The 26,945-nt window shown below is 33.4% G+C and overlaps 2 protein-coding genes across 4 annotated transcripts in view; one reads left to right on the top strand and one right to left on the bottom strand.

Annotated features, from left to right (window-relative positions):
* LOC105833920 (sodium channel protein 60E) overlaps positions 1 to 26,945 on the top strand; it is a 168,006-nt gene that overhangs the window by 20,849 nt on the left and 120,212 nt on the right. The gene's annotated exons all lie outside the window — the stretch shown is intronic.
* On the bottom strand, positions 17,136 to 21,498 carry LOC118647670. Its single transcript, XM_036292983.1, has 2 exons — positions 19,193 to 21,498; positions 17,136 to 17,727 (listed from the first exon to the last, which is right to left on the bottom strand). The coding sequence occupies exons 1-2, from the start codon at positions 19,430 to 19,432 to the stop codon at positions 17,629 to 17,631; spliced, it is 339 nt and encodes a 112-aa protein (XP_036148876.1). The 5' UTR covers positions 19,433 to 21,498; the 3' UTR covers positions 17,136 to 17,628.

Genomic DNA, 26,945 nt, shown 5'->3' with positions numbered 1-26,945 from the left:
GAAAACAATTTTACATTTGATTGAATAAATAAATAAAAATCATGTGAAACTACGAAAATAATTGCAGAAACTTACCCCAGCAATTATTCTTGCGGCAGTTCGAATCTAAAGTTGGATTAAAAGTCAACCTTCATTTTAAGATTCAATTTAATTACTTAAACACTTTACATGCATATACTCGTATTCTTCGAAATATCACATTGTTCCACAACTATTATGAGGGTGAAATCTAAGAGAAAATTTTCTCCCCGTGATATCTTAAGCACAGCGATTTAGAGTAGGCGCTTTCAAGTCTTGTTCAGTTTATCGAGACATGGTCAGTCGGATGTTAATATGCATGGCAGTGCGGCTCAATATATAGCGACGCACAATGCATTATCTTGTGGCATCGTTAGTACCATGTTGTTGTCCGTAATCAGGCCATCGCAAATGTAACTGACAGCATCGCATTAACCAATTATAATTGATTTTCGAAGAAAGTCTTTATTTCTTGCACGAGTAACAAACGAAGGCGTAAAACGACCTGTCACGTGTGTGCGCGTCCAAACGCGCGATTCCCAATAAAAGGTTCGACATGTCATCGTGCAATAACAAAAAAAAAAGAATAGATGGCCATGAAGCTCGATTCAGTTCTCCCCGACGCAACCCGCCAATGAAATTAACTTCAATCAACGATGATTGCATGCACAAGCACTGTTAGTTATTTAACTCATAGCGCGCGGTCATTGGCAATTTAACTCAACGGTCTCACGAAGCAAAGGTAATAATTCATTTAACAGAGATATGCTTCGCCGCCCTCGCGAAACTTCGTGAAGCTTAAAAAATTATTGCAAGTGAAAAAAAAAACACGTTTATGAATTCTAGACTCAATTAATTAAACTGTTTGGTGTTCAAAACTGCTTCTAATTTTGTGTCAACTTAATTCTCGATTAACTTGAGAAGCAATTTTTGTTTATGCCGTGCAGATTCAACCACTGAAACTTATTTGTATGAAAAAACTTTAAATTAAAAATTACAACGAAATGACCGTACAGAAATGTAACTGCAATTTAAATTTTAATGGGAGAAAATAAATATAAATACAAGAATTAATTTAATTCTACGAATGTATTATAAATTGTATTAATGTATTCTTATAATTGTGCTGCACACGTCTTTATTTAACTTATAAACGAAATGAAAGGAATAATTGAAAATATACAAAGTAATTAAGTAATTAAGCGTTAAATTATATCTCGAATTAAATCTCGGTTGACTTTTAATACGAATTGCCGAGAGAATAATTGCTAGGATGAGTTTCTGCAAATATTCCTACTCATATATATATATACATATATAGTAAGTTTTAAGTTCGCACAATTGAATCACATCGAAAGGTTCCGCGATCGAAACGACGTTCCGTTTCGAGTTTGCTGATACGCGAATGGCAGATAGAGCCAGAAATCGCATTGGCATGGAGAAGCGCGAGTGGCGAGGAGGCTTGTTATCGTTTTCCCTTGCTGCGCTATACGAGCCTCACGCGGTGCCTGCGCCCGAATACAACTGACAAGCACTGCATCGCACAACCAACTTTGATTGCAGCTTATTTGAATTGACGAATGGTGCGCGGCTCACTGGTCTGATTAAATTGCGTCAACCGCGGAAGCGTACTTTATGACGCTAGTTGCGATTGATAATATAACGCGCTATATTTAGCAAATAGGGCGCATAATTTAGGCCGGGGGCAGTTCAATCGAAGTAGATGATAGGTGCTGCTGTAATTTTGCCGGAAATCAATCCTTAAGTGAATTGACATAATTCTTAAATAATCTACGGGAAAAACAGAGTTATGGGCTACGTATATGTATATAAAAACTAACTATTTGATTTTAAATTAATTTTCTTTAGCGTTTTCATTTTATTTTTAATCGGAAGAAAATTCATTAATAAAATTATCTATAAAAATATTATCTTTCTCTGTATTTTTCTCTGTATTTGATACACATATATAAGAATATCAGGAAGGCATTATTTTTAGTTAATAATTTTTAAAAAGTTACATACGTTTTTCTCTCGCGAATAAAATAAGTTAAATAAATTTGAAAGCAATTAATTTGCATTGTTTTAGAAATGAATTTTTTTTTGCACGCGTTGTTACAGCAAAAATGGCAAAAAGAACTTTCATTATGGACAATAAGCATATAGAATGTTCCTCACTAATTAGCTATTTTCACGCTGTGTAACAAAACAGCCATTCTCCCTAAATTTTTTTCGCGAAATTTTTAATCCACAGGTTCCAGTGTAAATATACATAGCAAATTAATGTGAAACATCGTCGTATTTCAGAAATATAATTATAAATATAACTATAAATTCTGAATATATTTTTGTTGTTTATTATTTTACGTTATTATGACGAAAAACCTTTAACACTAACATTGTCATTTATTTCGTCACATAGTGTAACTCATACAATTGTTATAATTACACGCAGTATAAAATTCACATAATCTAATCAAATAAAAGATATTATCGGATAAATCCAAGCTTTCTCAGCGACTACACTTTCCTCTGGATCTTTTCGAAAGTAAGAGCTTCTCCCTCGCGGCGCTAATATGAAATAGGCAACTATTGGAATCGATCGACTAAAGGCGGCTTATATCTCCAGCGATCTTGCAGGCGCGTTCTAAATACGGATCAGCCTATTTTCTCTCTTTTCTGTTAGATTCAAAGATTATTTTCAATCGGGCCAGGGGCGATAAGACGATTTCCTTTTATTGGGCAACTATCGATCGTTCAACTTTATACGTGTATGCAATCGAATAACGATATTACGAGCAAATGTTTTATTCTACCGCAATAAAACGTTCTTATCTCACGACAGGACTTTTCCTTTACTCTACATCTCCCGAATCGTACAAGTCGTTCACGAGTCCGTAAACACAATCGCTCCGAAATGGCCTTTTAGCAATAAGCCTCGGAAGACTTATGACTAACGTAACACGCGCATCGTGCATTAGACTTTTTCAATTTGCCGCGAGAGATTTATATTCTCCAGATGCGTCGAGTTTTATGCCGTTCCCCTAAGGGAGTTGATTATTTTGATGATTTTCGTCCCACATTTTCCATTTGAAATGCAAATGCCGGTAAAGCCGCAAGAAAATATGGCTTTCGATACGAGTAAGAGTTCGCGCGTTACGACAGTCGTACCCGTCGTTGTACAGGGATAAATTCTTTATCATATAACAGAGGGGTTTACAAAGCCAAAATAAGTATTGTACAATTTGTATGAAAGTAAGGACAAGAGTCATACACCTGTCTTGTTAAATCCGGCTTGCTGACTAAAAATCCGACTTATATCCATTTCTTGAAGATTTTTATACATAAAAGCAAATACGAATATAGAGATCTGTGATATTTCGTGTTATTTTACATGAACTGATGTACGTCTCTTATTAAAAATTTAATACTGGCAATATTAAATTGGTCAATGATTAATTATTTATTTTGAGTACTAAGGTATTAACCCTCCGAATATACACATGGTTCTTAGGTATCTTCCCAGCGCATGTGGGTCTATCACGTCCGATGGTATTTTTCCTACGCGACTTAAAGTATTCAAGAAATTTATGAAACACTTGTATATCGTAGTTGAAGATTGCACCGTTATTTTAATAAACATTGTTAACCAAATATTTTATTTATAATAGACTTTGATGTGAATAATGCATTTTATCTGATACTCTATTTTCTTAAGCAATAAGTGTGGAAGCAATTTGTTAACATCTTTTAAGGAGACATTATATTGATTAAAAATATTTTTCATAAATAATTATCGAAATTATTAGAGGAACAGGTCGTATGTATCCGACACGTCTGGGCGATACTTTACATGTTCGGCATTCAACGATATATTGAATTTTCGTAATGGACCTAGGGCTTCGAATTCTTTCTATTACCTACTTCTTTTAGATAGGGGAGCCAAATAAACAGATTTGCTTTTACAGTTACGAGTACATATTGCTTTATACCTGACACCGTAGACCCATATGCGCACGTGGAGAGTTAAAATCAATAATAATAACATTTTTATAATAAAACTCAAAATAAATTATTAATCACTGGCTCATTTAATACAAATATTTAATTTCTGTAAGGTGTATATGCCACGACATCACAAGATATCATTGGGTTAGTGCAAAAAGTTCTACCCCTTTTTGCCATTGTTCTTGTTACAGTATGTCAACAGATATTACGACAAATTGTATATTAAAAAGTTGTACATTAATTGTATATTAAAAAGATGACATCAAGAGCAGAATAACAAAAAGTGCTATTTGAATTATTTACAGTGCTATTTTCCACCAACAGTGTTAGTGAAAACGAGTCTAAAAAGATTATTTGTATGTAATTAAAATGTACGGATTTCGGAAAGAAGCAAAAATGATAGATACTGTAAAGAACCTTCGTAATTTAGGAAATTTCTAATGTTTTTCACAGTACCTACTATTTTTATTCCTTTTTGAAACTCTAACATTATAATCGCATGCAAATATTATTTTCATTGACACAAAAATAGTATTACAAATAATTTAAATAGCATGGAAAGAACATTGAAATAAAAGTAGATTGAATTTATTTTTTTCGATTAATATGCACATAGGTATAGAAATATAGAAATGTACTGGTACGATTTGGGAAACTTGATATGTTTTCTAAAAATACAAATGTAATTTTTGCAATAATTGTAAATATGTATATTATAAATGTAAAATATGTAACAATAAACCTTCTTTTAGAAAAATATATAATTTTAATGCAAAATTATGTTTACATTATTATCAGCTATATGTATAAATAGATGAAAAGTTCACATTAGTTGTACTAGATTTAAAAAAAATGCCGACAGCACACGTAAAACGAGACATAATCTGTTAATTTTTTGGTCTACATTATTTATTTCCCATTTATTTCATATTTTGATTACTAAATATTGTTTATATCAAGTAAAACTATAAAATATTGAGGAGGTACGAGTTAGGCGACCGGTACGCATTCGGCACACACACACACACACACACACACACAACTCCCTCTACGCTGTTAAACTTGTAGAGAGGTACGTAAAATTGATGATGTATTTGCTGAGCACGTGATGCGGTCACACTAACACCGTGGACTCAGGAACGCACGTCAAACGTCGCACAACCGAAGGCCGCGGTAACGATCATCAACGATCACACACCTCGTCGATTTAATTAAATCATTATTTGTAGGGGTAGGGGACGCGGGCGGGCGGCTCCGACGCGGAATTTCCATTGCGGAACGCCGAGGCGCGCAAGCGGGCGCGATACGATTCGACGGTGCATAACGCAGTCCCACGGTGTTATATTGTAGCCTCACGGCCTCACACAGCCCGAATGCAAACGGCCGGTTGTGTGAAGTCTGGTGTGAAAGGAATGGCTGACGAGGTCTATTGGAAATCTCCTCACAATGGGATAACGGGGGATCCGTTTCGCGCGTACGCGTACGTGAAGCGTTATAACAATATATCCGCGCCGGGATGCCCGGCGAAAGAGCGGCCGAGACAGCGGAAGACGCGGGCGAAGAGGTGCGCTCACTCGTTTTTGAGGGAGGCGTTGCTCCCGTACGCGAATCCAGATTGCACGAGGTAATTCAATTTGCGAACAAAAACCGGAGGATCCTCAGATCCTCCAAGAAAGAGAAATTAATTGGCAAGATAAAAATCTTTCTATTTTCCCCTCGAGCGCTTCTTACAATCGAAATAACGTGTGTCGGGTTATCTGTAACATCGAACGAATTTGTTTGTGCCGTACTATTTTTATGTAAACAATGATAATGGTATGTGTTAAATTGTTCCTCGTATATGATCGAAACATTAGCAAATATCTATCTAATTTTCATTTCATTCTAATAAAGTAAAAATTTTAATAATAACAATAATAAAAAAATATTAAAGTAATAATAATAGTAACAATAATAATAATAATAACAACAACTGTATTGATCGCAATGTTTCATAACTATAATAGAAATGCATATAAAATAGAAATGATGATAATAATAATGTTAGAGATATCAGTTGCACGCAATAGGCTGAGCAGCAGGTCAGAGTCGAGTCATATCTAAGTATTGACATAAAGGCACAATTAGAAACAAATATACATCACAGAAAATAGAAATAGATGCATTATGTAGTATTTGAAAGTTAAAAGTAGATTATAAGAGAAGTAGTTGAGCCGAATCTCAAAAACTAATGTGATGTAATGTAATATAACATAGGATTAGAATATACATATAATCAAACATGAAAAACATTTAAGCATAAAAGAGAACATTTAATTGCAATTGTAATTTAAATTTATCTTCAAATAAAACAAAAAACTAAGACAAGCGTGTAACAAAGATAACAGAAAAAAATTAATATTAAATTAAAACGTGTGAAATTAATACGAATATATATTACTTAATCATTGCTTCATATACATGATAATTTTGAAATTATTATAAAGAATTGAAAGGAATAATGCTTGATTTATAAAGAAAAAATTTTAAACATGTGTCTGAAAATACTTTGCAATATTTACAAAATGCAGTTTTTATAGAGCTTTAGTTCGAGATTTAAAAGATTGTTAAGGGGATGTTGAACCTGTACGAACCTGTTTTATCAATTATTTTGATTATTTCCAATTCGTTAATCTTTTAATTGTATTTACAGAATTAAAAATCCTTCTCCACAATCAAAGTACAGACGGTAACATAATACGCACGTAAAAATTTTGTACAAAAAACGGAAAAAGAATTTTTATTTCATTTGCAAATTAAATTTTTTTTGTTTTTTGAATAAAATTCTTACATGCGCATTATGTTACCGTCTGTACTTTGATTGTGGAGAAGAATTTTTAATTCTGTAAATACAATTAAAAGATTAATAAATTGGAAATAATCAAAATAATCGGTAAAACAGGACAGCATCCCTTTAAGATTAAGAAAAAGTGTCGTAATTCTATTTCATTAAAAATCTTAATATGATAATACCAGTACACACGCCTCTGATAAATCTGAAAATATTTTATCGGTACTAGAAAATAGTTTTTAATTACATCATCTGTCACATCAAATTTAAATAAAATATCTCTAAGCGTTTGCTGGTTTTTAAAAATTACTGTATTTGTTTTTCTGTAAATAAATTTGAGCGGAAATGCATGTCAAAACGGATTTATTCACAAAAATACATAAAAATTTATAACGCACTGATGCAAGTTAATAATATTTTCTCTCTCTAATAAATTCTTTTGCATAATTTCTTAAATGATGAAAAATGTTTGTTCTCTCGCATAGTTACATATCACAGAGTTTACATTGTAACATACTCTCGAAATCTCATATAATAAAACATCACTCTAAAAGAGAAAAAAATAAACTTTGTGGAGCGATTTGCTACTCTGACAAAAATAAAAAATTACTCTTATTCAGTTCTGTAAGAATAAACTTTGATTCTTGTAGAATGGTAAATTACTCGTATAATTGCAAGCTCAATTTTCCCTCCACAAGATTTAGAAAATATACACATTTGAAGAGGAGCTAATAAAAAAGTCAGTAAACGCGGACATTACCTTGACTAGAATACCACTTCTGAGTAACCATTCGCGCGCGAAATAAGAGCATTATTGGCTTCGAAACACAAGAGGGTAGGAAACACAGATGCTCAGCGCCGCTGGAATATAATTTCACCGTCGCCGTCCAAACAGTTAGTTTGCACGTGGCTTGCGGTCGACATCGAGTAACCAGAGCTGGAGAAACCTCAGCGCTGCACGGAGCAATCAAGGCGGTGTGGTAGATTTGTTATGAAGTTTCTGCTTTTGTATATTGGAGACAGCGAACTTTTGCATTCCGCACGCCACGCCAGTGAGACTAATGTCGAATATATATTTGAAATAAGGGAGAAACAAGTTTCCGTTATACTTTTCCGGAGATACTGCTAAAATCGATGCTTTTGCTCTGCCGAAGTTTCGAACTCCGACTTTGATGAGACCGGTACCTTATACCGATACAGTATTAATAGTTTCGGCTTGATCTCGATCGTTGTAGCGAGACCAGTTTTATTTTCTGACAGTCGTAAGATTTCCGCGCGTGTAAGAACCCAGCAAACACAAAGTTACATGTAACGTGCTTGTTAGTTGTAATTTCCCACTCAATAATATAATTGCAATATAACACACATGTTATATTACAATTACATTGTTGAGTGGGAAATTACAACTAACAGGTACGTTACATGTAACTTGGTGTTTGGTGGGAACACTCTCGTAAAGTTTGATATCAAAACTCTTTCCTTCTAACCGTACTTCATGTTTTGCAAGAAGTCTGTTAATTCATTATTTCCTGTGGTATGTAAGGAGATAAAATTTATTGAAATCACAAATGAATGAAAACCAATTACGAATCAACACAATACATACAAAATCAAATTTATAATGTTTACTTCACGTTTGGTCTGTACTTTTATCGTAAAAATTAATGAAAACATGTTAAATCAACGTGTTAAAAACAAATTTTCCGTTGCAATAATGCTAAAGATTTTTCGCTGTAAAACGTTACATAAATATACGTTTACATTTATTAGTTTGTACCAGCTGATTTATCATGTTTTTACAATGGCATTCAAAAGCAATATAGATTTTATTAATTAAAATAATGTTTACAATATATCGTAAGCGTATAAATTATTTTTTTAATGGCAATATTTAGTATGTTGTTAACGTATAAATTAAACATAATAATATCGTAGATAAATTGATATAGCATAGACAAATAATATCAATAATATAAAAAATAATTACAAGATTCATGAAAAATCAATAACATATCGTTGTGGGATGTTGAAATTTTTGTTTTTTTACATACTTCAAGTAAAAAAAGACATTTTGGTAAATAAATTTTCACGCAAAACAAAATATCTTTTTGTTATCTTGCTAGATCGGAACCAATATTGCGTTATTCTTTTATGACTTTAGCAATTTAAACTTCTTTGTCTTGACGGCAAGCCGATAAGTTCGGCCCATCGGCTTGACCTACAACGAAAAATAATTGAACATTTGTGCCGGAAGAAAAAGATAGCGCGACCTTTAATAAATTCATATCACACAGCCCCGCTTCTTTTTTTTGGGAGCGACTTTCCGCCCCGAAGAGGATTTTCAATATTGCAGAAAACCAAGAGAAACAGCTAGAAATCCGGGACAATCTCAAATGCGATTTCAAATGCGATTTCAATCATTTTGTTTCCTCGATAGAGCTGATACCGATAATCTGAATTATCATAGATTGCGTCACACTATAATTTTATCGGGGAATTTCCATAAAGATGCGGGCACGATACATTCATTGGTGCAATCTCAAAATTTGAAGGCAAATTTATGTTGATTATAATTTTAGATAAAAAGATTTTCTAATAAAAAAGAAACAATCTTTAAACTAAAGTTTATAATTTTTCAATTATTATTATTAAAATAATATATCATACTGTTTAGATTGGTCATTGTATTATTGAAATATAATATTGCTGGGATTAAAATTATTATATCTTTTAAAGAAGCTTTTATATATGTTTTACTTATATATAAAACAATTATGTGTTAAATGGAATATAATAATAGTTTTAATTGAGTACTAATTGTTTTCTGTCTATAATTCACGATTTGCGAATGAACGATAATTTGTGCAACAGTATAACTGGTAATCCACTTGCATCATCCAAAATATTCAATTGATTTAAAGCAAACTCGTATTTTTTTATTACTTAATTTAATTCGAGGTGTATGATAAAATTAGGCAAATAATAATGCAAGAGTTAACAAGAGGTAAATCCAAGCAAGTTAATGAGATGTGTTTGATGTATAGAATGCTCAAACGATGACACGGCTTACTGTTAGTGTGTGGTTTTAGAAGTAGTGACACACACATGTTAGGATCTACTTATGAGAGTCATAACATTGCTGGACAAGTTTCGGTTTGTTTCGCAGCGGGTTTGGTAAGCTTTCACGATGCATAGTTTCATGACATGCATGACACGTTTATGTAAATATAAGATAAATGGCCAGAGAGGAAACAGTAATATTTCTCTTTCAGTCTCAGCAATGCAAGTTATTTTTTGGAAAACTGAAAACTTTACGTTTACACTGTAGTTGGTCAAATGGCCACCTATAAAATATGATAATCGATTCTTTTTTATTAACTCTTCAAAATTCATAATTTATTATTATTTCACTGTTAAAAATGCTGTTTTTAGCCGCATTTGTAACACGTAAATCATTTATTAAAATAACTTAAAAAATTGTAAAAATAAAAATTTATTTGCGATTTAAAAAATATACATATATTAAAGTTTATACTCAAATAACTTCAATCACAAAATATTATTTCATTTCTGAGTATTATAACGTACTAGAAACGCTATTATCATAGATCAATCAAGAGATTTAGATTTCCTTGTGAATTTGATGGATCATGACAACGAAAGAACTACTATTATCACGAATACATGTTATAGCCTTATAACTGTATCAGAAGCACATTATAGTAACCTCTTACCTGAAGGCAAGAAATGCTTGATTTATTAATAAATGCGTGAAAGTTCTTGACCTGAGGTACTTTCGACGTAATTGACAACATAATTTAACAGTTGTTAGCTTACACCTTACAGGAAAGCCACCGGTGCACTACATGAATTAGAAATTTTAATTAGCTTAACGGCCAATGAATAAACAATCGGTGAGCCTAGATGAGATTAAGCTTTCATTGATGTAAAGCTGAAAGACTTTTTTGCTTCTTATTAAAAATGTGATAATAATATTATTTGCGCATACATATATTTTGCATGCGCCGCATTGAACCGCAATAAAACAACGTTTATGCAGTTTTAATCATTTTACCGCGCGATACAAAGCGACTGCTTCAGGTACCGGTACCTACGTGACGCAACGCCATTTAACGGCAATGGATATTTCCACGACCTAAGTCATTTCACGTGCGCCACGGGGTTACACGTGTAATGTGGACGAGAAATCTTCGATTTTTGCTGGCGTACACTTTTGCAGCATTCATGTACCTACATGGTGGGAAATATTTTACATGTAAAGTTAAAACCGGTCCTTATTAACATTTTTGTATTGAATTTTTAATATACCTAAATGTTAATTTGACATAACGTGAATAGATTATTTGAATATGTTAATTTAATATTTTTTGTGTTAAATTGACATTCAACATTTCTTAGTGTTAAGGTACCAATTTGATAATTGCGTGATAAATAAATGAACAAATAACATAAATATAATGTAATTTCAAAACGTTAATTCTAACAAAAGTGAATAAAATGTACGTGTTAACGTACTATAAACGTTAATTATAATCACAGTAAATATTGAATAAATATGCTTCCACAATTTATTTCCAAATTGTATCAAAGTCTTTTGTACTAATTTTTTTACGTGATTTCGTGTTGCTATCTAACATATTCATCTTGTGTTAAATAAAGATACAACAATTTAAGTTGTCCGTTTAGGATATGCAAGATTTGTTGAAAGCACAAATTTTTCAACTAATGTGTATAAGCATATTTACGGACGACTTTTATGCAACATTCACCCTAGTATGTAATTTTCTTTGGTAGGATTCCACATTGTGACCGATAATACCATCGTGCTACTGCGCAGTGGAAAAGTAGACGCTTGCATCGCCCACACGTACAGTAGTTAATACCGTCTTGTAATCCGATGTATGAGTCTGCATTGCAGCTTGAAAGATTGAAACGCTAATGGCTATAACCAACGAGCGTGAATAGCGAGGGTGATACGATTACGTAGTGCAGTGTCATCATTATTGTATATTCCATTTACATATATATATAAGCGAGTGTATATTTTTTAACTTATTCACCGACAGATTTTAACTTCTGGAAGGTGATATTATTGATTGGCAGAATTATTTAACCGCCAGACGTAACAGCTTCTATAATGCACTGTTTATTGCAATTACATAACTATGCGCGTGCATTAATGAAGAATCGTTTTTTTACTAAATAGAATGAAGAATCAATTATTTATTAAAAAAATATTAAATATGCATTTTGAGACTGAAATTGGAGCTTTAAATTAGATATTATTTTTAGATTAAGGATATTTGGTGAAAATGTCTCTTCTTCAGCAAAATAAATAGTTTATTGTTTTTTCTTGTGTTAAAGCACAGGTTTTTTTTCTTCATAATACAAACTAATGTCATTTTAATTTCATTTTCTATTATATGTATATAAAGAAATATAAATATAATAATAGAAACAGAATATTATTGCATTTACAAAAATTTTATAAAATCTACAATCTGTTACATACGAGAATTATTATATACGTAACATATCATATTCTCAATAATATATATATATATATATATATATATATATATTGTGACGTTGCAGTTTCGCTGCAGCGTTGCAGCGTCGCAAGGCCCGAGGCTTGCGCTAGCGAGAGCGGCCGGGAGGTGCGGGGAGCGTATCGCAATCCTCGGCGGGCCACCGTAGCGATATTATTTGCGATTTCTAATTATATTTGTTTTTGTATTTTGCGTATCAGGCGCCTCACTCATCGGAAACACCGAGGGCTATCGCGCAGGAACTCCGCCTTGGCGGAGCAAAGGAAAATCGAGGCCAGGACTGAGGTACAAGAAAAGTACCGTGGGGACTGGAGATTTTGTTAATTTCGAGTTACTTGCGGGTTTCGAGTATTGTCCGTTATTCTCTTATGTTAAGACTCCATGTATGCGGTGAGCACTGATAAACGTATGCGATTACCAATCAGAATTCAAGCACTTGCCGTGACTTGCCGGAATCCGACCTGCGCCTGGTTGCTGATTGGTCACCGCATGCGTTTACCGGAGCTCGCCGCATACATGAGTTTTGTTTTTTATTCCTGCACTGCTGCACTGGTGCAATAGGTTAGAATAAGACAAATATATATTTTTTTCATTCTTACTTATTGCACTAGTGCAGCAGTGCAGGAATAAAAAACAAACCTATGGAGTCTGTAACTCGCGCGTTAATCGAAATTTCCGTTAAAATCCTTTGCTTTATCATTAATGATTTTTGCTACTTTCTTTCTCTGGAATAAACGCGTTGTTAATTTGTTCCCTAAGAGGAGTGTAAATTAATTCTTTCCCGTCTCGCGTGAACGAACATTCGCCTGTGGCCTATCGCCCCACCCCTCTACCGAAATCGGAGCGGCCGGCTAATTACTCTGAGCGATCGTGAAGCGGAATCTTGGTGCTACTTTCGCGTTTGGTGATTTGACGCGACGGAAGTGCGCGTCTGGTGCTCAACATTTGGTGATAATTCCCGCGGATCGCTCGGCGATAATTTGAGAGGAAACGTCCATCCTCCCTTCCCTTTCGTACCGTTTTTGATCCGCGTCGCGGAACGTTCGCGTGACAATATATAGTACAATAAGAAAAAATTTATATCAACAAGAAATATATGATTGAATGCTTTTTGATGAGAACCACGCAGAATTTTTTATTATTATAATAAGACTTGAAATTTTGCATAATTATAGGGTAAAGAACTTTGCGTTTCTTTGAGCAAATAAAATACCAAGCTTGGACTAAATCAGGAAGTGAACTCTAATTTTGTGCTTTTGAGCAACTGTTTTTCACTACTTAAGCTATACAGAGTCACACGTTAATATGCATATACTGCATTTATAATTAGTTTTGGGATTTTTTATAACTAGAACTTTTCCTTATAAAAATGTAATACTGGGTAGCATTATTATAAATTGGCAAGTAATTATTACTTATTTTGAGTAATAAAAGTACTCAGCAGCAGTACTTTTAATGTTTAAAATAAGTATTAATTACTGGCCAATTTAATACTACCTAGTATTACATTTTTATAAGAGTTGACTTTACATAATCCAATAATTTTTACAAGATTTTGTCTGCTCTTAAACACGCATATTAATTGAATCTATTAAATTTCCAATTAATCAACAAGATCAATTGACTGATAAGATTCTTTACTTAATGTAGAAATTTTTAGACAATAGAATTAAAAAATTACAACGTATTATATAACATAAAAGAAATATTTGGATGTTAAAGTTTCATATTAACTTGTGTAGTATACAATGCTCAACTAAGTATTTCATAAAACCGATATTATGGATAATTTAATCTTCTTTTATAACTAAAAATTAATCACTATTATTTATCTTATATTTACGTGGTAATTTTAAAATTACCACACAAATGATCGATTTTGCCTGTGCAATTTACGCGTTCTGTATATTATTTATACATCGCCTGCTTTACTCTTTTAATGAAATTCTCTTTCACTTTTGCAAACACGTGCCAAAGCTGTCCAACATTGAATATACCATAATATTTATAAATGTCATTTTCACGTTTAAAGAATAAATTTACTCCGCGAATTTTATTGCGTACTATTTCCCGTATACTTTTTCTTCATTTTTTTTTACGTACGAATTCGTGGTGGCCCATGGCATTAATTAGTGTTAAGACCGAACTCCACGAGTAGGTGAGCATTTTACGTGCAATGTAGGAAAATAGAAAATCTAGGAACAGAGCTTAAATAAAGCACTCATTTTTTTATTCTCTTTGACACTACTTTAACGCGCTTTTCTACTTTGGACGCTAATGTCGTGTGCAGCTCCCACCATCAGGATAATTACATCTTGTTTTGTTTCATGCTATTCAGAAATACGTGCATATATTCGGGCTTCATGTTAGTGTATGCCACACAAAGTTTACGTAATTTATAAAATAGTTCGAAAATCTCGAAATATCGATACCAGACTATAAATTATTTCTGTTTATCTGTTAATATATTTCACTTTTATATTAATTATCTAATATAAACGTGAATAATAATGACTATTCAATAATTAGACACGTGCTCGTATATCAAATTATTTGTATGAATTGGTTTTATTAAAACTCATGGAAAAAAAGCTCATATTTCTTTTTAAACAAATATTCTTTTTTAAAAAGATCTTAATAAACATGCCGATCAATAAAAAGATGAGAGCAATATATGTCACAGGTAAATGAAAGTAATTTCCTCTGCTTTCATATATACGGACTTCGCGCGTAAAAACGTAAAACTTAATTTACTTTTGCTACGCGGAATATAACTACGCTCGCTGTAGCATAAAAGTTTCCACGTTATTTACGACAAAATAAAAAAACAAGAATTTTTCACGCGAAGAAGTATTTTTGATCATTCTTGCAGAGTTTTGATAGTTACGGCGCAATGCAATTATAAAGAAGATTATTTGTAAAACGTTACGTTATTTAATGGCATATATTTTATGCCAAATGATGAAAAATTATTTCTGCGTTTGAGACGTAAATATTTTCAAACTTAAATAGTAACGAGTAACGATAAGTTAATATTTGCTTGCGGGGTAAGAATAAAATTCCGTCTGCTATTTACAACTATTTAATTTGGATATACGGTAATTCATTCCGCGCCAATATTTATATAAAAGGTCAATTAGATCCACATATTAGAATAAAAAACAACTTTGTGTCAAGATATTATTTCACGCTCTCGAAACTCGGTCAAATATCACTCTGTGTCTTCAAAAAAGACGAAATAAAAATACATGCTTGACTCTGTGAATATAAAATTTTGAATATAAAAATTTGTAGTATAATTGTCAATCTGTATTCTTATTTGACTGGATCTGATTTTATTTTATTTATATTGATCTCTCTCTCTTTCTCTCTCTACTCCAGTAACAGAGTAAATTGGCACATGCCACAGTTTTAAGTTGCCCGTATGAAAGACTCCATATTAAACTAATAAAAACATAATAGAAATAAAAATTACAAATATATACATATATATATTTATAATTAACTACATAATAATTATGAACAAAGATGTAAGATAAAAAATATCACTTTAAGTAGAGATGGACGAATAAACGATCAAAGCAAATCTTAATGCTTATTATGTGACTTACACGTTTAGTCAAATTGGGTGCCGTTACTTGACTGCTTATTCGCCCATTGTCTACTTGTAATTATGCTATTCATATAAATTAATGTTAAAAATATCTATTTGCCATATGATTTTTTGATAATGTTTTGCAGTTCATGAACAATATGCATCTGTACCAAAATATTTCAAGTAGTTGAGCAGCAGTGTTTGCTGAAAGTATAAATATGATTAGAGCTATTTCCAATGTTTCATTTTATTTATAATCTCAATTAGTTAACTTATTCCTATAGTCAAGTAGCCTCAATCTCCCCTATCTTGTAAAGTTATTTTGATGATCAAATCCAAAATGCAGTTACAAAAGATAAATGTAAACTATTTTAAATGTAGCTTGCTTCAATATCGAAATATCAAATATAAAGCGTTTTAGAGTTAAGTTATAATTGAATATTCACACTTATCACTCGTGCATGAGCTACTTGTCTTAAATATAAGTCAACATATTCCGTTCCATTTAATTTCAATCATTTTATTACAATAAATAATGTTATTATTCAAACCCGTGTGTCATGTAGTAACAGAAACTTTTTTCTTCATTGTGACTTAGATTTATTCTCTCAAGTTGAAGAACATTAATATGAAATTTTGAAATGTTCAGAAACTTACTTGCCTCCTCATCAGATATATTTTCCCTTCTTTATTCTAATACTTGTTTGATTTGAATAAAACTTTGGGAACAGTATTTATGTTATGAAAGGAATATTTCGATAACTTTCCATTGTTCCTTTCGCCATAAATATATCAACGAAACACAATGTCAACTTGCTTCTTCTACCAATAACCCCTGGTCTCTCTCTTCCCTCTACTAATTGTAAGTTTAATTTAATAAAAATAATTCAAGATTTATAATTTATTGATGATAAATCCAATTGATCCACCATCAGCTTCGAAGAGTTAAATGTGGGATATTCATCTTTTCAACGGTATTATGTTCGGTATATATATATACACGTCTTCGGTTCCGGTTGCCGCAAACCGTTTTTAAAAATCGTCAAATGTTACGTACATTGCTTGAAATTTTATACGATATGTGCCATCAATGTTTTTTTTTTTTTTTTTTTAATGTATACACGCGTCGCGCGGAAGACGTTGCAGATATTTCCGTGTTATTTAGACGTCAAAGCGGGGCAAAGCTGAGAAGTGGCACTAGTGGCAGTTCGCCGGTGGCGGTCGCGAGCAATATCAAAGAATCGCATGTTAAACTCACGTGAAGCGTGTCGGCGCAACTTTTGACACGTTTCTCCAATTATTGCGTATTGCGTGTTGTTCGCCGATGACGCGCGCCATTCCAAGCCGCATTATAAGCTCGTCAACGGAGAGCTGTCAATTGAGGGAAAAAAAAGATATCTGACTCTTACGCCCGCCATCTTTCGAGACGTGAAACCGCGTGGTCGTATTAAACGCTTATTAAAAGCGTCGCGTTTTCAAGTTTCACAGTTTCCGACTAACGACACGACTTACTGCGAGATTTCTCCTACCGCTTCTAATTTAACATCGTGGCACTTACCATGACAATTAGCGTTGCCTAAAACATCGTTTCATTCGCATCGTCAATCCTACGGACGTCCGTTCCGTAATCTATGCTTCATCGTCGTGTAAACGACTCGTCCTGTGGTGCATTGGCGTAAGCTACAAACATTTGCCAATGGCAATCCCTGCACAGAAAGAAAGACAGTATCAAGCGTTAGTATCAAAGAAAAACTGTAGTTGTACATAACCGAGAAATTCATGACAATGTTATTTTAAGGATAACTCGATTCCGCCGGGCGGAAATTTACGCCGCAGAATTCATAAAAAAATAGAAAACACGAACCTAATTTACATCACGCAACCACTCTTTCATATACCTTTATGTCATATTTGTTGTGTTATGATTTCAGTCTTTTACCATTAATATTAATGAAACCATAGTAAGTTGAACTGATTTTTTAACGTAATTAAGCAGCGCAATTTTGTATTACGTAAAATGATTATTATAAAGAGTTTAAAAGGCTTAAGAGGATGCTAAGCAGTCCATTACAAGGCGTAAAAAAGTCATATTTATTGGACCAAATTTTGTTCATTTAAGCGCTTTCACTGAGAAATCTGTAGTGAAAGCGCTTAAATGAACAAAATTTGATTCAATAAATAACTCTTTTTTACGGCTTGTAATCGTAATTTGACAAATATAGTCTTATTCCTCAATCTATTCCAAACTGCGGTGTACCATTCATTTGTAGGTATAAACTACATAATTTGTATTTTGAAGCGAATATTTTTATGAACAAGGATAAATAAATGACTTTACATTATTGACTTCGATCAAGTTTGACGGGCTGTTTAGCATTCTCTAATTATTTTACAATAAATGTAAAGGATAAAATAAAAGCAAAATGAAATATATGTATATCCGTGCTTTTTGACTCTTTTGTTCTTTAGCTTGATATCTTATATATTCCATCTGTTTCGGATACGTGACATTTTTAGCGTGTGGAATTTACGTCATTGTATAAACGCTCTGTGATTGGGAGATAACATTTGCACCTACGCAGAGCACACAGGGTGTATCTGCGCTATACTGCTATCTGCATGTATTAACCTTTCCAATATTAAATACATTATTATTACAAAGTCTGATTTGCGTGAAAATGTTTATCAATAATTAAAAAAAATAATTTTAAGGACAAAAATGTTCAGAATATTTTTCAATGATAACTTACTTAGAAAATTAATTCTAAAATATGTATTTAAATAAGAGGATTTTTAATGTAAAATATTGAAATAAATTAAAATAAAATATCGTTTTATTTTATCATCTTTTTTATATCCTAGGTTCGGAAACTTGAGTACACGTACATGTATTACACACGTAATATATTATTTTAATTATACTTATGCCATTATTTTAATTAATTTTAGATATATTTGTTGCATATTAATTATATTAATGCTATTTGTAATTATATTTATTCTCCATAAAAGTAATAAAATTATCTCTCTCCAAAAAATTAAATTGGCGAAAAGTTGGCTAGTCGCCAACTACGAATTAACTCGTATTTGGCAGTCAACGTGTTAAATACTCGGAGTCACGTGAGATGAGCTTGCAGCGAAACAAACTTTGTTCCTAAACTTCTCGCTTACGGAAATTGTTGTTAAACTGAAGGAAGTAACTCCGGGACTTCTTTCGAAACGCAAAACTTCGGGCGTGTGAGATATTCCTTTTTTCCCCCCCTTCAGGTATTCGCTGTTGCGCGTAAAGTGAACTCGTGTACGGGACAACAGGCTCAATTCTTCTCCGTTCGCAACTCTTTTACGACCGCGACGTTTCGCTCGCGGATGCACTTGCCGCGTAATCGTAACGCATCTCTGGAGTTGCATCATCGATCTTCGCGCTACGGCACGGCGCGGCGCGATGTGCAGTGTTATACGCGATTTACGTCAGCAGAACGAGGCGGAGATGGAAAAAATATGACGGAACATCGAGGCGACGGTTGACGACGAATGCGAAAGCATTACGAGGCACTCGTCGAGCGAAGCTCCTTTTATCCGCGAAAAGCCACCGTTGGCCACTTCGGAGAGAAGAGGAAGAAAGACCTCCCGAGCTCAGATCTATTGGATCTTGTCGTGAGGAAGCAAAGGGAAGCCTCTTACCTACGCTCGCAGTCGCCCACGACGCGATTCAAAGCATAGTACCCTCGTTGCCGAGAACTTGCGTTAAATCGCGCACGTGAACTAAATGCGGCGGATGACGCGATTGAGAATCCGAAACGATATCGATTGATCCAACACTATCTTGTCCGAAGGCATATATTCAAAGGCGGGTGTTTGAAAGATTCGACATTTTTTATTCATTTCTTGTTTTCAATTATAAAAAAGAATACAACTTTGTTTTTGATCTGAATACATTTTTTTTCTTATCACATAAAATATTGAAGACGTGTTAAATCGAAAGAAGAAATTGTCGTGCAATTCTTTAATAATTTTATGAACTTTATTGAATAATCTTTATCCTATGCATTATTTTTATCACACTTTTAATACTTATAGCAATATTTCTTATAAGACAGGAAACCTTTCTGTTCTTTTTTTTTATAACTTTTTCCTAAAAAGTCATGGAGAAAATATTCTGTACGTAATAATAATAATAATAGCGATGTTAAAGAACTACATATATTGGTTTTAATGAAAGAAATTAAAGTTATGATTTGTAAAACTTAATATTTTTCTATTAAAAAAATCAAGAACAAGATGTTTTCATTTAAAATCAAAAGGAGAGAGACATTTATAACTCCATTCCTTGAAAAAATTCTTGATACCCTTACTTTATTCCAAGTTTGGTAGAAAACGGTACTGACGCAGAATCAAATCGGTACCACAAAAAGTTTTGCTAACGTATTTAAAAATTTAGTAGAACATACAAATCTAAAAATACACTGGAACCCCTCGTTAGCGTACTCCGCGTTAGCAGAAACTATCCCCTCCATATGCACTCGGCCCACATGAGTAGCGTGTGTGGGGGATAGCAATGAGCAGTGCAGTCGCGTATTTCACGGAGTGGGAGTGAAACCAAGCAATAGGAGATAACCCCGCGTTAGCGGACGAAAGCCCCGAACAGTCCGCTAACGCGGGGTTCCAGTGTATCTATTTTTAGAACAAAATAATTATACAGAAGGTTGGTTGCCAGAATATCAGAACTTTTTACGACGTTATTCATCAGGCTCGAACGTTCTTCGTAATTATTTTCGCGTAAGTAATAAAATTACTTTTAGATCTGTATTGTGCTAAATTTTTAGATACCTCAAGTCTTCCGTGCAGCACCTAGTGTGAGACTATCGGCAAGGTTATCTCCTCACGTGTCGACAACACGCGGTGCGGGTGCCAAAAACGAACGGATAGATATAAGCGGGACGCTAGTATTTAATCGAGTACGTCTCCGTTTGTATGTACTTTGTCGCGAAACGTCTTCGGCAATGAGCTGGTGGTTGTCTGTTAGTGGAGCATCTGTCTCTGACTATACACTCCGCCCTACTGTTTGTTTCACACGGCGCGTTGAACGAACAAGCAAGCGAACGAACTGTTCCGGGAATTGGCCCGGAGAGAAATGTATCGTTTATTTTTTTTTCACCCCCTCCCTACGAAACTGAATAACGCTCTTCGCGAAACAACGTGACGTGCCTCTAATTCGGAATTATTGAACGGGGAGAAGCACGCAAAATGTATTATCGATACTGCGATCGCGTTTAGCAGGTGGGAATAATTATTTTCGCGGTAATGATGAGTAACGATTTGTACACGTATGAAACACATGTGCGCATTTGATATTCGGAGTTACGTATGTACAGTTCACAGAGAGAGAGAGAGAGAGAGAGAGAGAGAGAGAGAGAGAGATTTGAATGTATATGTATATATATAAAGAATAAATAAAAAAAACAGTAGATATAAAATACATAAATAAAAAATATTAGGGACATAAAAAAGTAATATTTAAAGAGAAAGAGGGAGAGAGAGAGAGAGAGAGAGAGAGAGGGGGGGGGAGAGTCGTAAATTACAAAGAATTTTAAAAAAAGAGAGAGAGGGGGAAAGGGGAGATTTTTACGCGCACGTAAATCAGCTTTTTTAAATTGTAGAATACCTTTACGATTTTTATTATATTATACAATAAGATCTTCGATATTTCTCATGCCCATATTAAATGATAAATTGGAAAGAGAGAGAGAGAGAGAGAGAGAGAGAGAGAGAGAGAGAGAGAGAGAGAGAGAGAGATTGGAAATTACAGAATAAAGGTTAAAATTCCATCAATCAGAATGGATTAAAATTAAAATTATCTGATTGATCGAATTTTAATTTACAATCCTCAATCTCCAATACGTATGATACAAGTTTTATATCATTTATAAGCGGAAATTATGATTGCATGTAATGTTTTGATAATTTCGGCTACTCTTTCATGTGCATTTACATGTATATGTGCTCAATAGGTGAACATTGTTTTCATAACGACGATAACGGCTGCGGTCCACTTGACCGCTATAAACGCTCTGAAGCATTTTATTGACCAATCGGAACAAAGAATGTTACGAGTTGACCAATCAAAAATGCTTCAAAGCGTTAAGTGGAGTTAACTAGCCAACGACTCGTATACAATACAAAATAAAAGGTAGTAGTACAAAACACACTATAAATAAATATATTTGATAAAATTACATTTTAATTATAGAAAGAAAAAAATATCCGAAATTAAAAAATAATATTGAAAGGAATTTTATGCTTACGACAATCAACTTCTTTAAAATTTAAAACATTTCACCAATTTTTAATGTACTGTAAGTTTAGTACTTGTTACATTTTCTATAGTTTTTAATCTAAAGTGAGAAAAGAGAAAGGGACTTGCGATGCACTTAATGCATTGCTTTAATTTTTTTACTTTTATACTTAAGATTTTAATATACTTTACATACTTATACGCGCAAAGCATACACATAATTATAAACAAGATTATAATTATTAACCCTAGAATATATGGTATGTACATAAATTTTACGTGCAATCCCTATGTGCATATTCCTATATACATTCCTTCCACTAACCTGTCCTATTAAGCTTCGTTCCTGAACGCTACGCTATACTCAGCTATGTTATTGGTCAGCAGAGCATCCAACCTTGGCATGTTATAATTAATAATTTGGATTCGTATTTATACAGATTTAGGTTATAAATATTTTGTTAATAAAACTGTAAAATGTATGAAAGTTTTGTATTGTTATTAATTGAGTAGTCTATTTTTTTGAACGTAAAATCGTATCGATAGCAATATATGTATAATACCATTTACAATAGTGATATTATTCTAAAATTAGGAATTAAGTAATATGATTTTTCGTTCTAAATATTGCGAAGAATTGCAAGAATGCATAATAAAAATCGATAGTAAGCAAGAAAGAAATGTCTAAAAAAAAGAAAAAATGAGACAAAAACTCTCGTACAAAAGAAAAAGAGAAAGAGAAAGAAAGAGAATGAAAGAAAGAAAAAAAAAGTTATCATGTGAAGCATGCGCGAACGAGGGGGAAGGGGGGAAGCGGGAAACCAACGAGATGAAGTGAGACACAAGACAAACGGCGCGCAAAATTAGAGAGTCAGTCAATCTCGAACTTTGGTCTACGCGATATGTCGCGAAAATTGCAGCTGTCGAGTTATTCTTCGCGAACCATGAGCTAGGCCGGTATTCACCGTTCAATCTTATTTCAAATCCGTTTTAACCAATGCCTTAAGATATTAATACGGCTCTACGATTAATAAATATCTTGAAACTGTATTTAAATTGAGCTTAAATATAAGATGGAATGATGAATACCCTATACGTATAATTATATACAAAACATTATATAAAGCAATTGTAACCTTACTTTTTGAAAAGAAAAAAAATGCGAAAGTTATTTTTTATTTATTATAAATTAATTTTTCAGTTATTACTTTCCCTACGTGTATGAACATTTTTTATATATAATTATATGTAATTATATTTTATTGAAGAGATTTTCTTTTATCGAATCGCATTTTTTTTTTTTTACTTTTCAGGCCATTGCGAGCACAAGTCCCATTTTCCTTTTTCTTTTCACGACAAACCCAAGTATCTAATCCTTTTTTTTGGTTCGAAATCCGAGGAATTACATTCGCTTATCAGTTTGTTTCAAGCGGCTCGCTAAAATGTCTCTTCGACCACACGCTCGATATACCGTCATATTCCGTGGTCGTGCATTTCTACCTGCGCGCTCTACCTGCCGATCCAAATCACGTAACGTTGCACGCTGAGAGGAGATCGATAGCGTGGCTAGCCCGAGAAATGTACTGCGATTACACGGAAAGTGTTTGCACGCACGAAACCACCGAGCCGCCCCATTAAGCAGCCACGGACGGAACGAAGAATTGAACCTGCCGTCGCGCGCACAAATTCACTTCTCGCGCGAATATTTAGAAATAAAAGAATATTTAGCACGAGATTTCGCGTCCGCTTCTATTACTTCTCCTCATTTAGCGGCACCTCCGTAAATAAATTCTTCCTTACAAGTCAACGTGAGCCAAGCTTTGCTGTTTTATTTTGTTAACTGTATAGAATTACGAGTACTGAAAGCACAATTACCAAACGTATATCTCTCCACTTTTCCCGCGGGATAGAAAAATATAATTTTTTGTTCGCGAATATACGGATTTCCGATGCGCGATCGCAATTTCGCCCGCACTTGCGTATACGTATCGTGGTAACGCATTTTCTGTTACGTTTGGAAACAAGAGACTCGATGAAATACGACGGAATATACGGAACGACGTCTCGGCCGTAGAAAGAATATCGCGTTCACTTGTACAACGCGATGTTAACATACAAAGAGTACACGTGAAAAGTTGAGAACATTATGTAAGCTAATATCTGCGCAATTACTGGGAGAAAATTTTCCAATCGTGTTTTTGCATCTCTTCTTCGTTTTCTCATTTCGTCTTTTATCTTGATCTCATTTCTCACGTGGTTTAACTGGATTTGCTACAAAGAAACGGAGTTCGGTCTCGCGTCGATTAAATGTCGGCCAATTGCCAAGTAAAAAAGTAAAAGGATCTAAAGCACTTATACCACATTGAGAATTATTTTGCAGCAAGTTTCTATCAAGCTTCAACGATATTATTTCATTTCCGCGCTGTGACCGACCTTTCGTGCGTCACCTCGGCATTCGTCGATTTGAAAATTAAATTAACCTTCCAAATGATTGCGACAATAAACTCACGACAAACTTATTTGTCTCCTCAACCAATAAAAATATAAGCATACGCAGAGGAAATTTTCTCTTAAAATTTATCTCAAAATCATAATAATCGCGGAACACTATGTAACATTTTCGAAGAATATTTTGTTAAACTTTTTAATAAAATTCAACCAAACACATTTTTTATTTTATTGTGATAAATATTAATAAATCGGAGAAAATTGCATAAAATTCTTCGAAATATCATGTTGTCCCACATTTATTACGATACATGATTTTGAGGGTGAATTCTAAAAGAAAATTCTCTCCATATGCATATTATTGTAGTAACCGGGCGGGAAGTTTCAACAAGAATTCATTCGACGTAATACATGGAAGTCGGTGAGCGTTTTTACAAGTACGCGCGTCGTCTCAAAGCCGGTATCGGCGAAATAGCTTCGGTGAAAACATTTTCGACAAGATATTTTTCAGTGTAACACCCAAATAAAAACACCCGTTTGTACCCGAGCAAAAGAAATAGCGTCTCTTATTTTTTAACGCTATGTTTGTACCAAACGAGACATGAAAAAAGAGTCCTTTTCTCTTTCGTTCTTTACAGGCAAGGGACACTTTTTTTATATGTTTGTCCAAAATTTCCATTATTTGCCCAGCGAGTTTTACGTGTCTTATGCGACATAGTAGAATTTTCATTGTCGCAAAGATAAAATAATACATTATGCAAATAAATAAGATTGACAATAAGTACTGAAATTAAATAGCGCACTTTTGACTTTATATTATTAGCCAGCTGTTTGTGTTATTTACAGTTTTACATATTAGATGGTTTTTATTTTTTATGAGTTAAAAAAAAATTGATAGCACTATCAGTGCGCCATTGAAAAATTCAGGCGCCAATTACGAATGGTTACCACAGCAATCATGTGTTATTAAATAATTCAAAGCATTTTTGATTTAAGAAAAGTAACAACTGATATATCGATACATGAAATATGTTATATTATTAATATAATTTACATTACTTATAAAATTATTTTCTGTAAAGTATTTATTACATAACAAGTGGGATTTATTACTAGATGCTGAACTCTCTTCTCTTTGAAATTTAACTGAATAAAGTTTAACTTTATTTCTATATTAATAATATTAGTTTATGATATATTTTCATAATTCTTTTACACTTCTTGTAAAAGCTGCGTTAATATCGTATAAACGAGTTTTAATTTATCACATTATATGCAAATATAACTTTTACAGAGCAAAGTTGCGTTATTTGCGCATAATGCGATCGAGTTAAAAATCTTGTCTAAGTAGTAAGCTGTTGCACGAGATATTAAAAAAATTACAGAAATGTGAACTAACATCTTTGATATATATGTGATATAATATTTTTTTAGTTTTTTTTTTATTCAATTAAATAAAAATTGAATGCAAAAACTCATCGTTACGGATTCGATTGAAAAACCCGGAAGGCATCAGGTGTGGGTAAAAGTCGCGAAGGAATATGGAACGCGGTTGCATCGGCCGGTCGATGCGCGAGCCGCCGCGCCGTTCAGTCTCACATAGCTGCGTGCATCGAGCTTATTATTTTCCCTCACGTGAAGCGACCTAACTACCGAAGGGAAATTTCATCGAGGGGTAACACGGCATACGCGCCCATAATGTACGTACGTACACCGATCGCCGGATTCGGTGTCGCATCGAAAAATCACCGGGTCGCGCGTGAGCTCGAGCATCGTTTTTCAAGGGGGCGACCGAGGGAAGGTAATTTTGTCGTCTCCTCGGGAAAAAACGATCCTTTCGGCAGAAATAAGGAGTGAAATAAATTCCAGAAAGATTTGAGAAACCTAATTCTTTGGTTGATAATGTGTTACAGTCGTCGAGTATTTTGTACTTGCGGCAAGCCTTAGCTTGCATACGATTGAAATAAAGATATGCATCGTGGTTGCATAATGAGGTGACTAATGGTCTCAAAATGGTATATTCATTTCTTTACATACTGAAGGAATACTTTTCTTAAAGTTTAAAATCATGAAAATTATGGTATAACATATTTCGAATGTTTCTATATAATTTTAGTAAAATTAAACTAAACAATTTTATAATTTATCGTAATAGATATTAATATAAATCAGAAAAGATAAACA

This window comes from Monomorium pharaonis, chromosome 10, assembly GCF_013373865.1.
Source record: "Monomorium pharaonis isolate MP-MQ-018 chromosome 10, ASM1337386v2, whole genome shotgun sequence".
Classification (NCBI taxonomy): domain Eukaryota; kingdom Metazoa; phylum Arthropoda; class Insecta; order Hymenoptera; family Formicidae; genus Monomorium; species Monomorium pharaonis.
The sequence above is the reverse complement of the archived record's forward strand: the minus strand, read 5'-3'. Positions and strand labels throughout refer to the sequence as shown.

Excerpts from the sequence above, each read along its gene's own strand:
- LOC118647670 (XM_036292983.1), bottom strand. The coding sequence starts at position 19,432 with ATGATGCAACTCCAGAGATGCGTTACGATTACGCGGCAAGTGCATCCG. Across the intron at positions 17,728-19,192 it reads TCAGTTTAACAACAATTTCC|GGATTGCCATTGGCAAATGT; the intron begins GTAAGCGAGAAG and ends CTTTCTGTGCAG.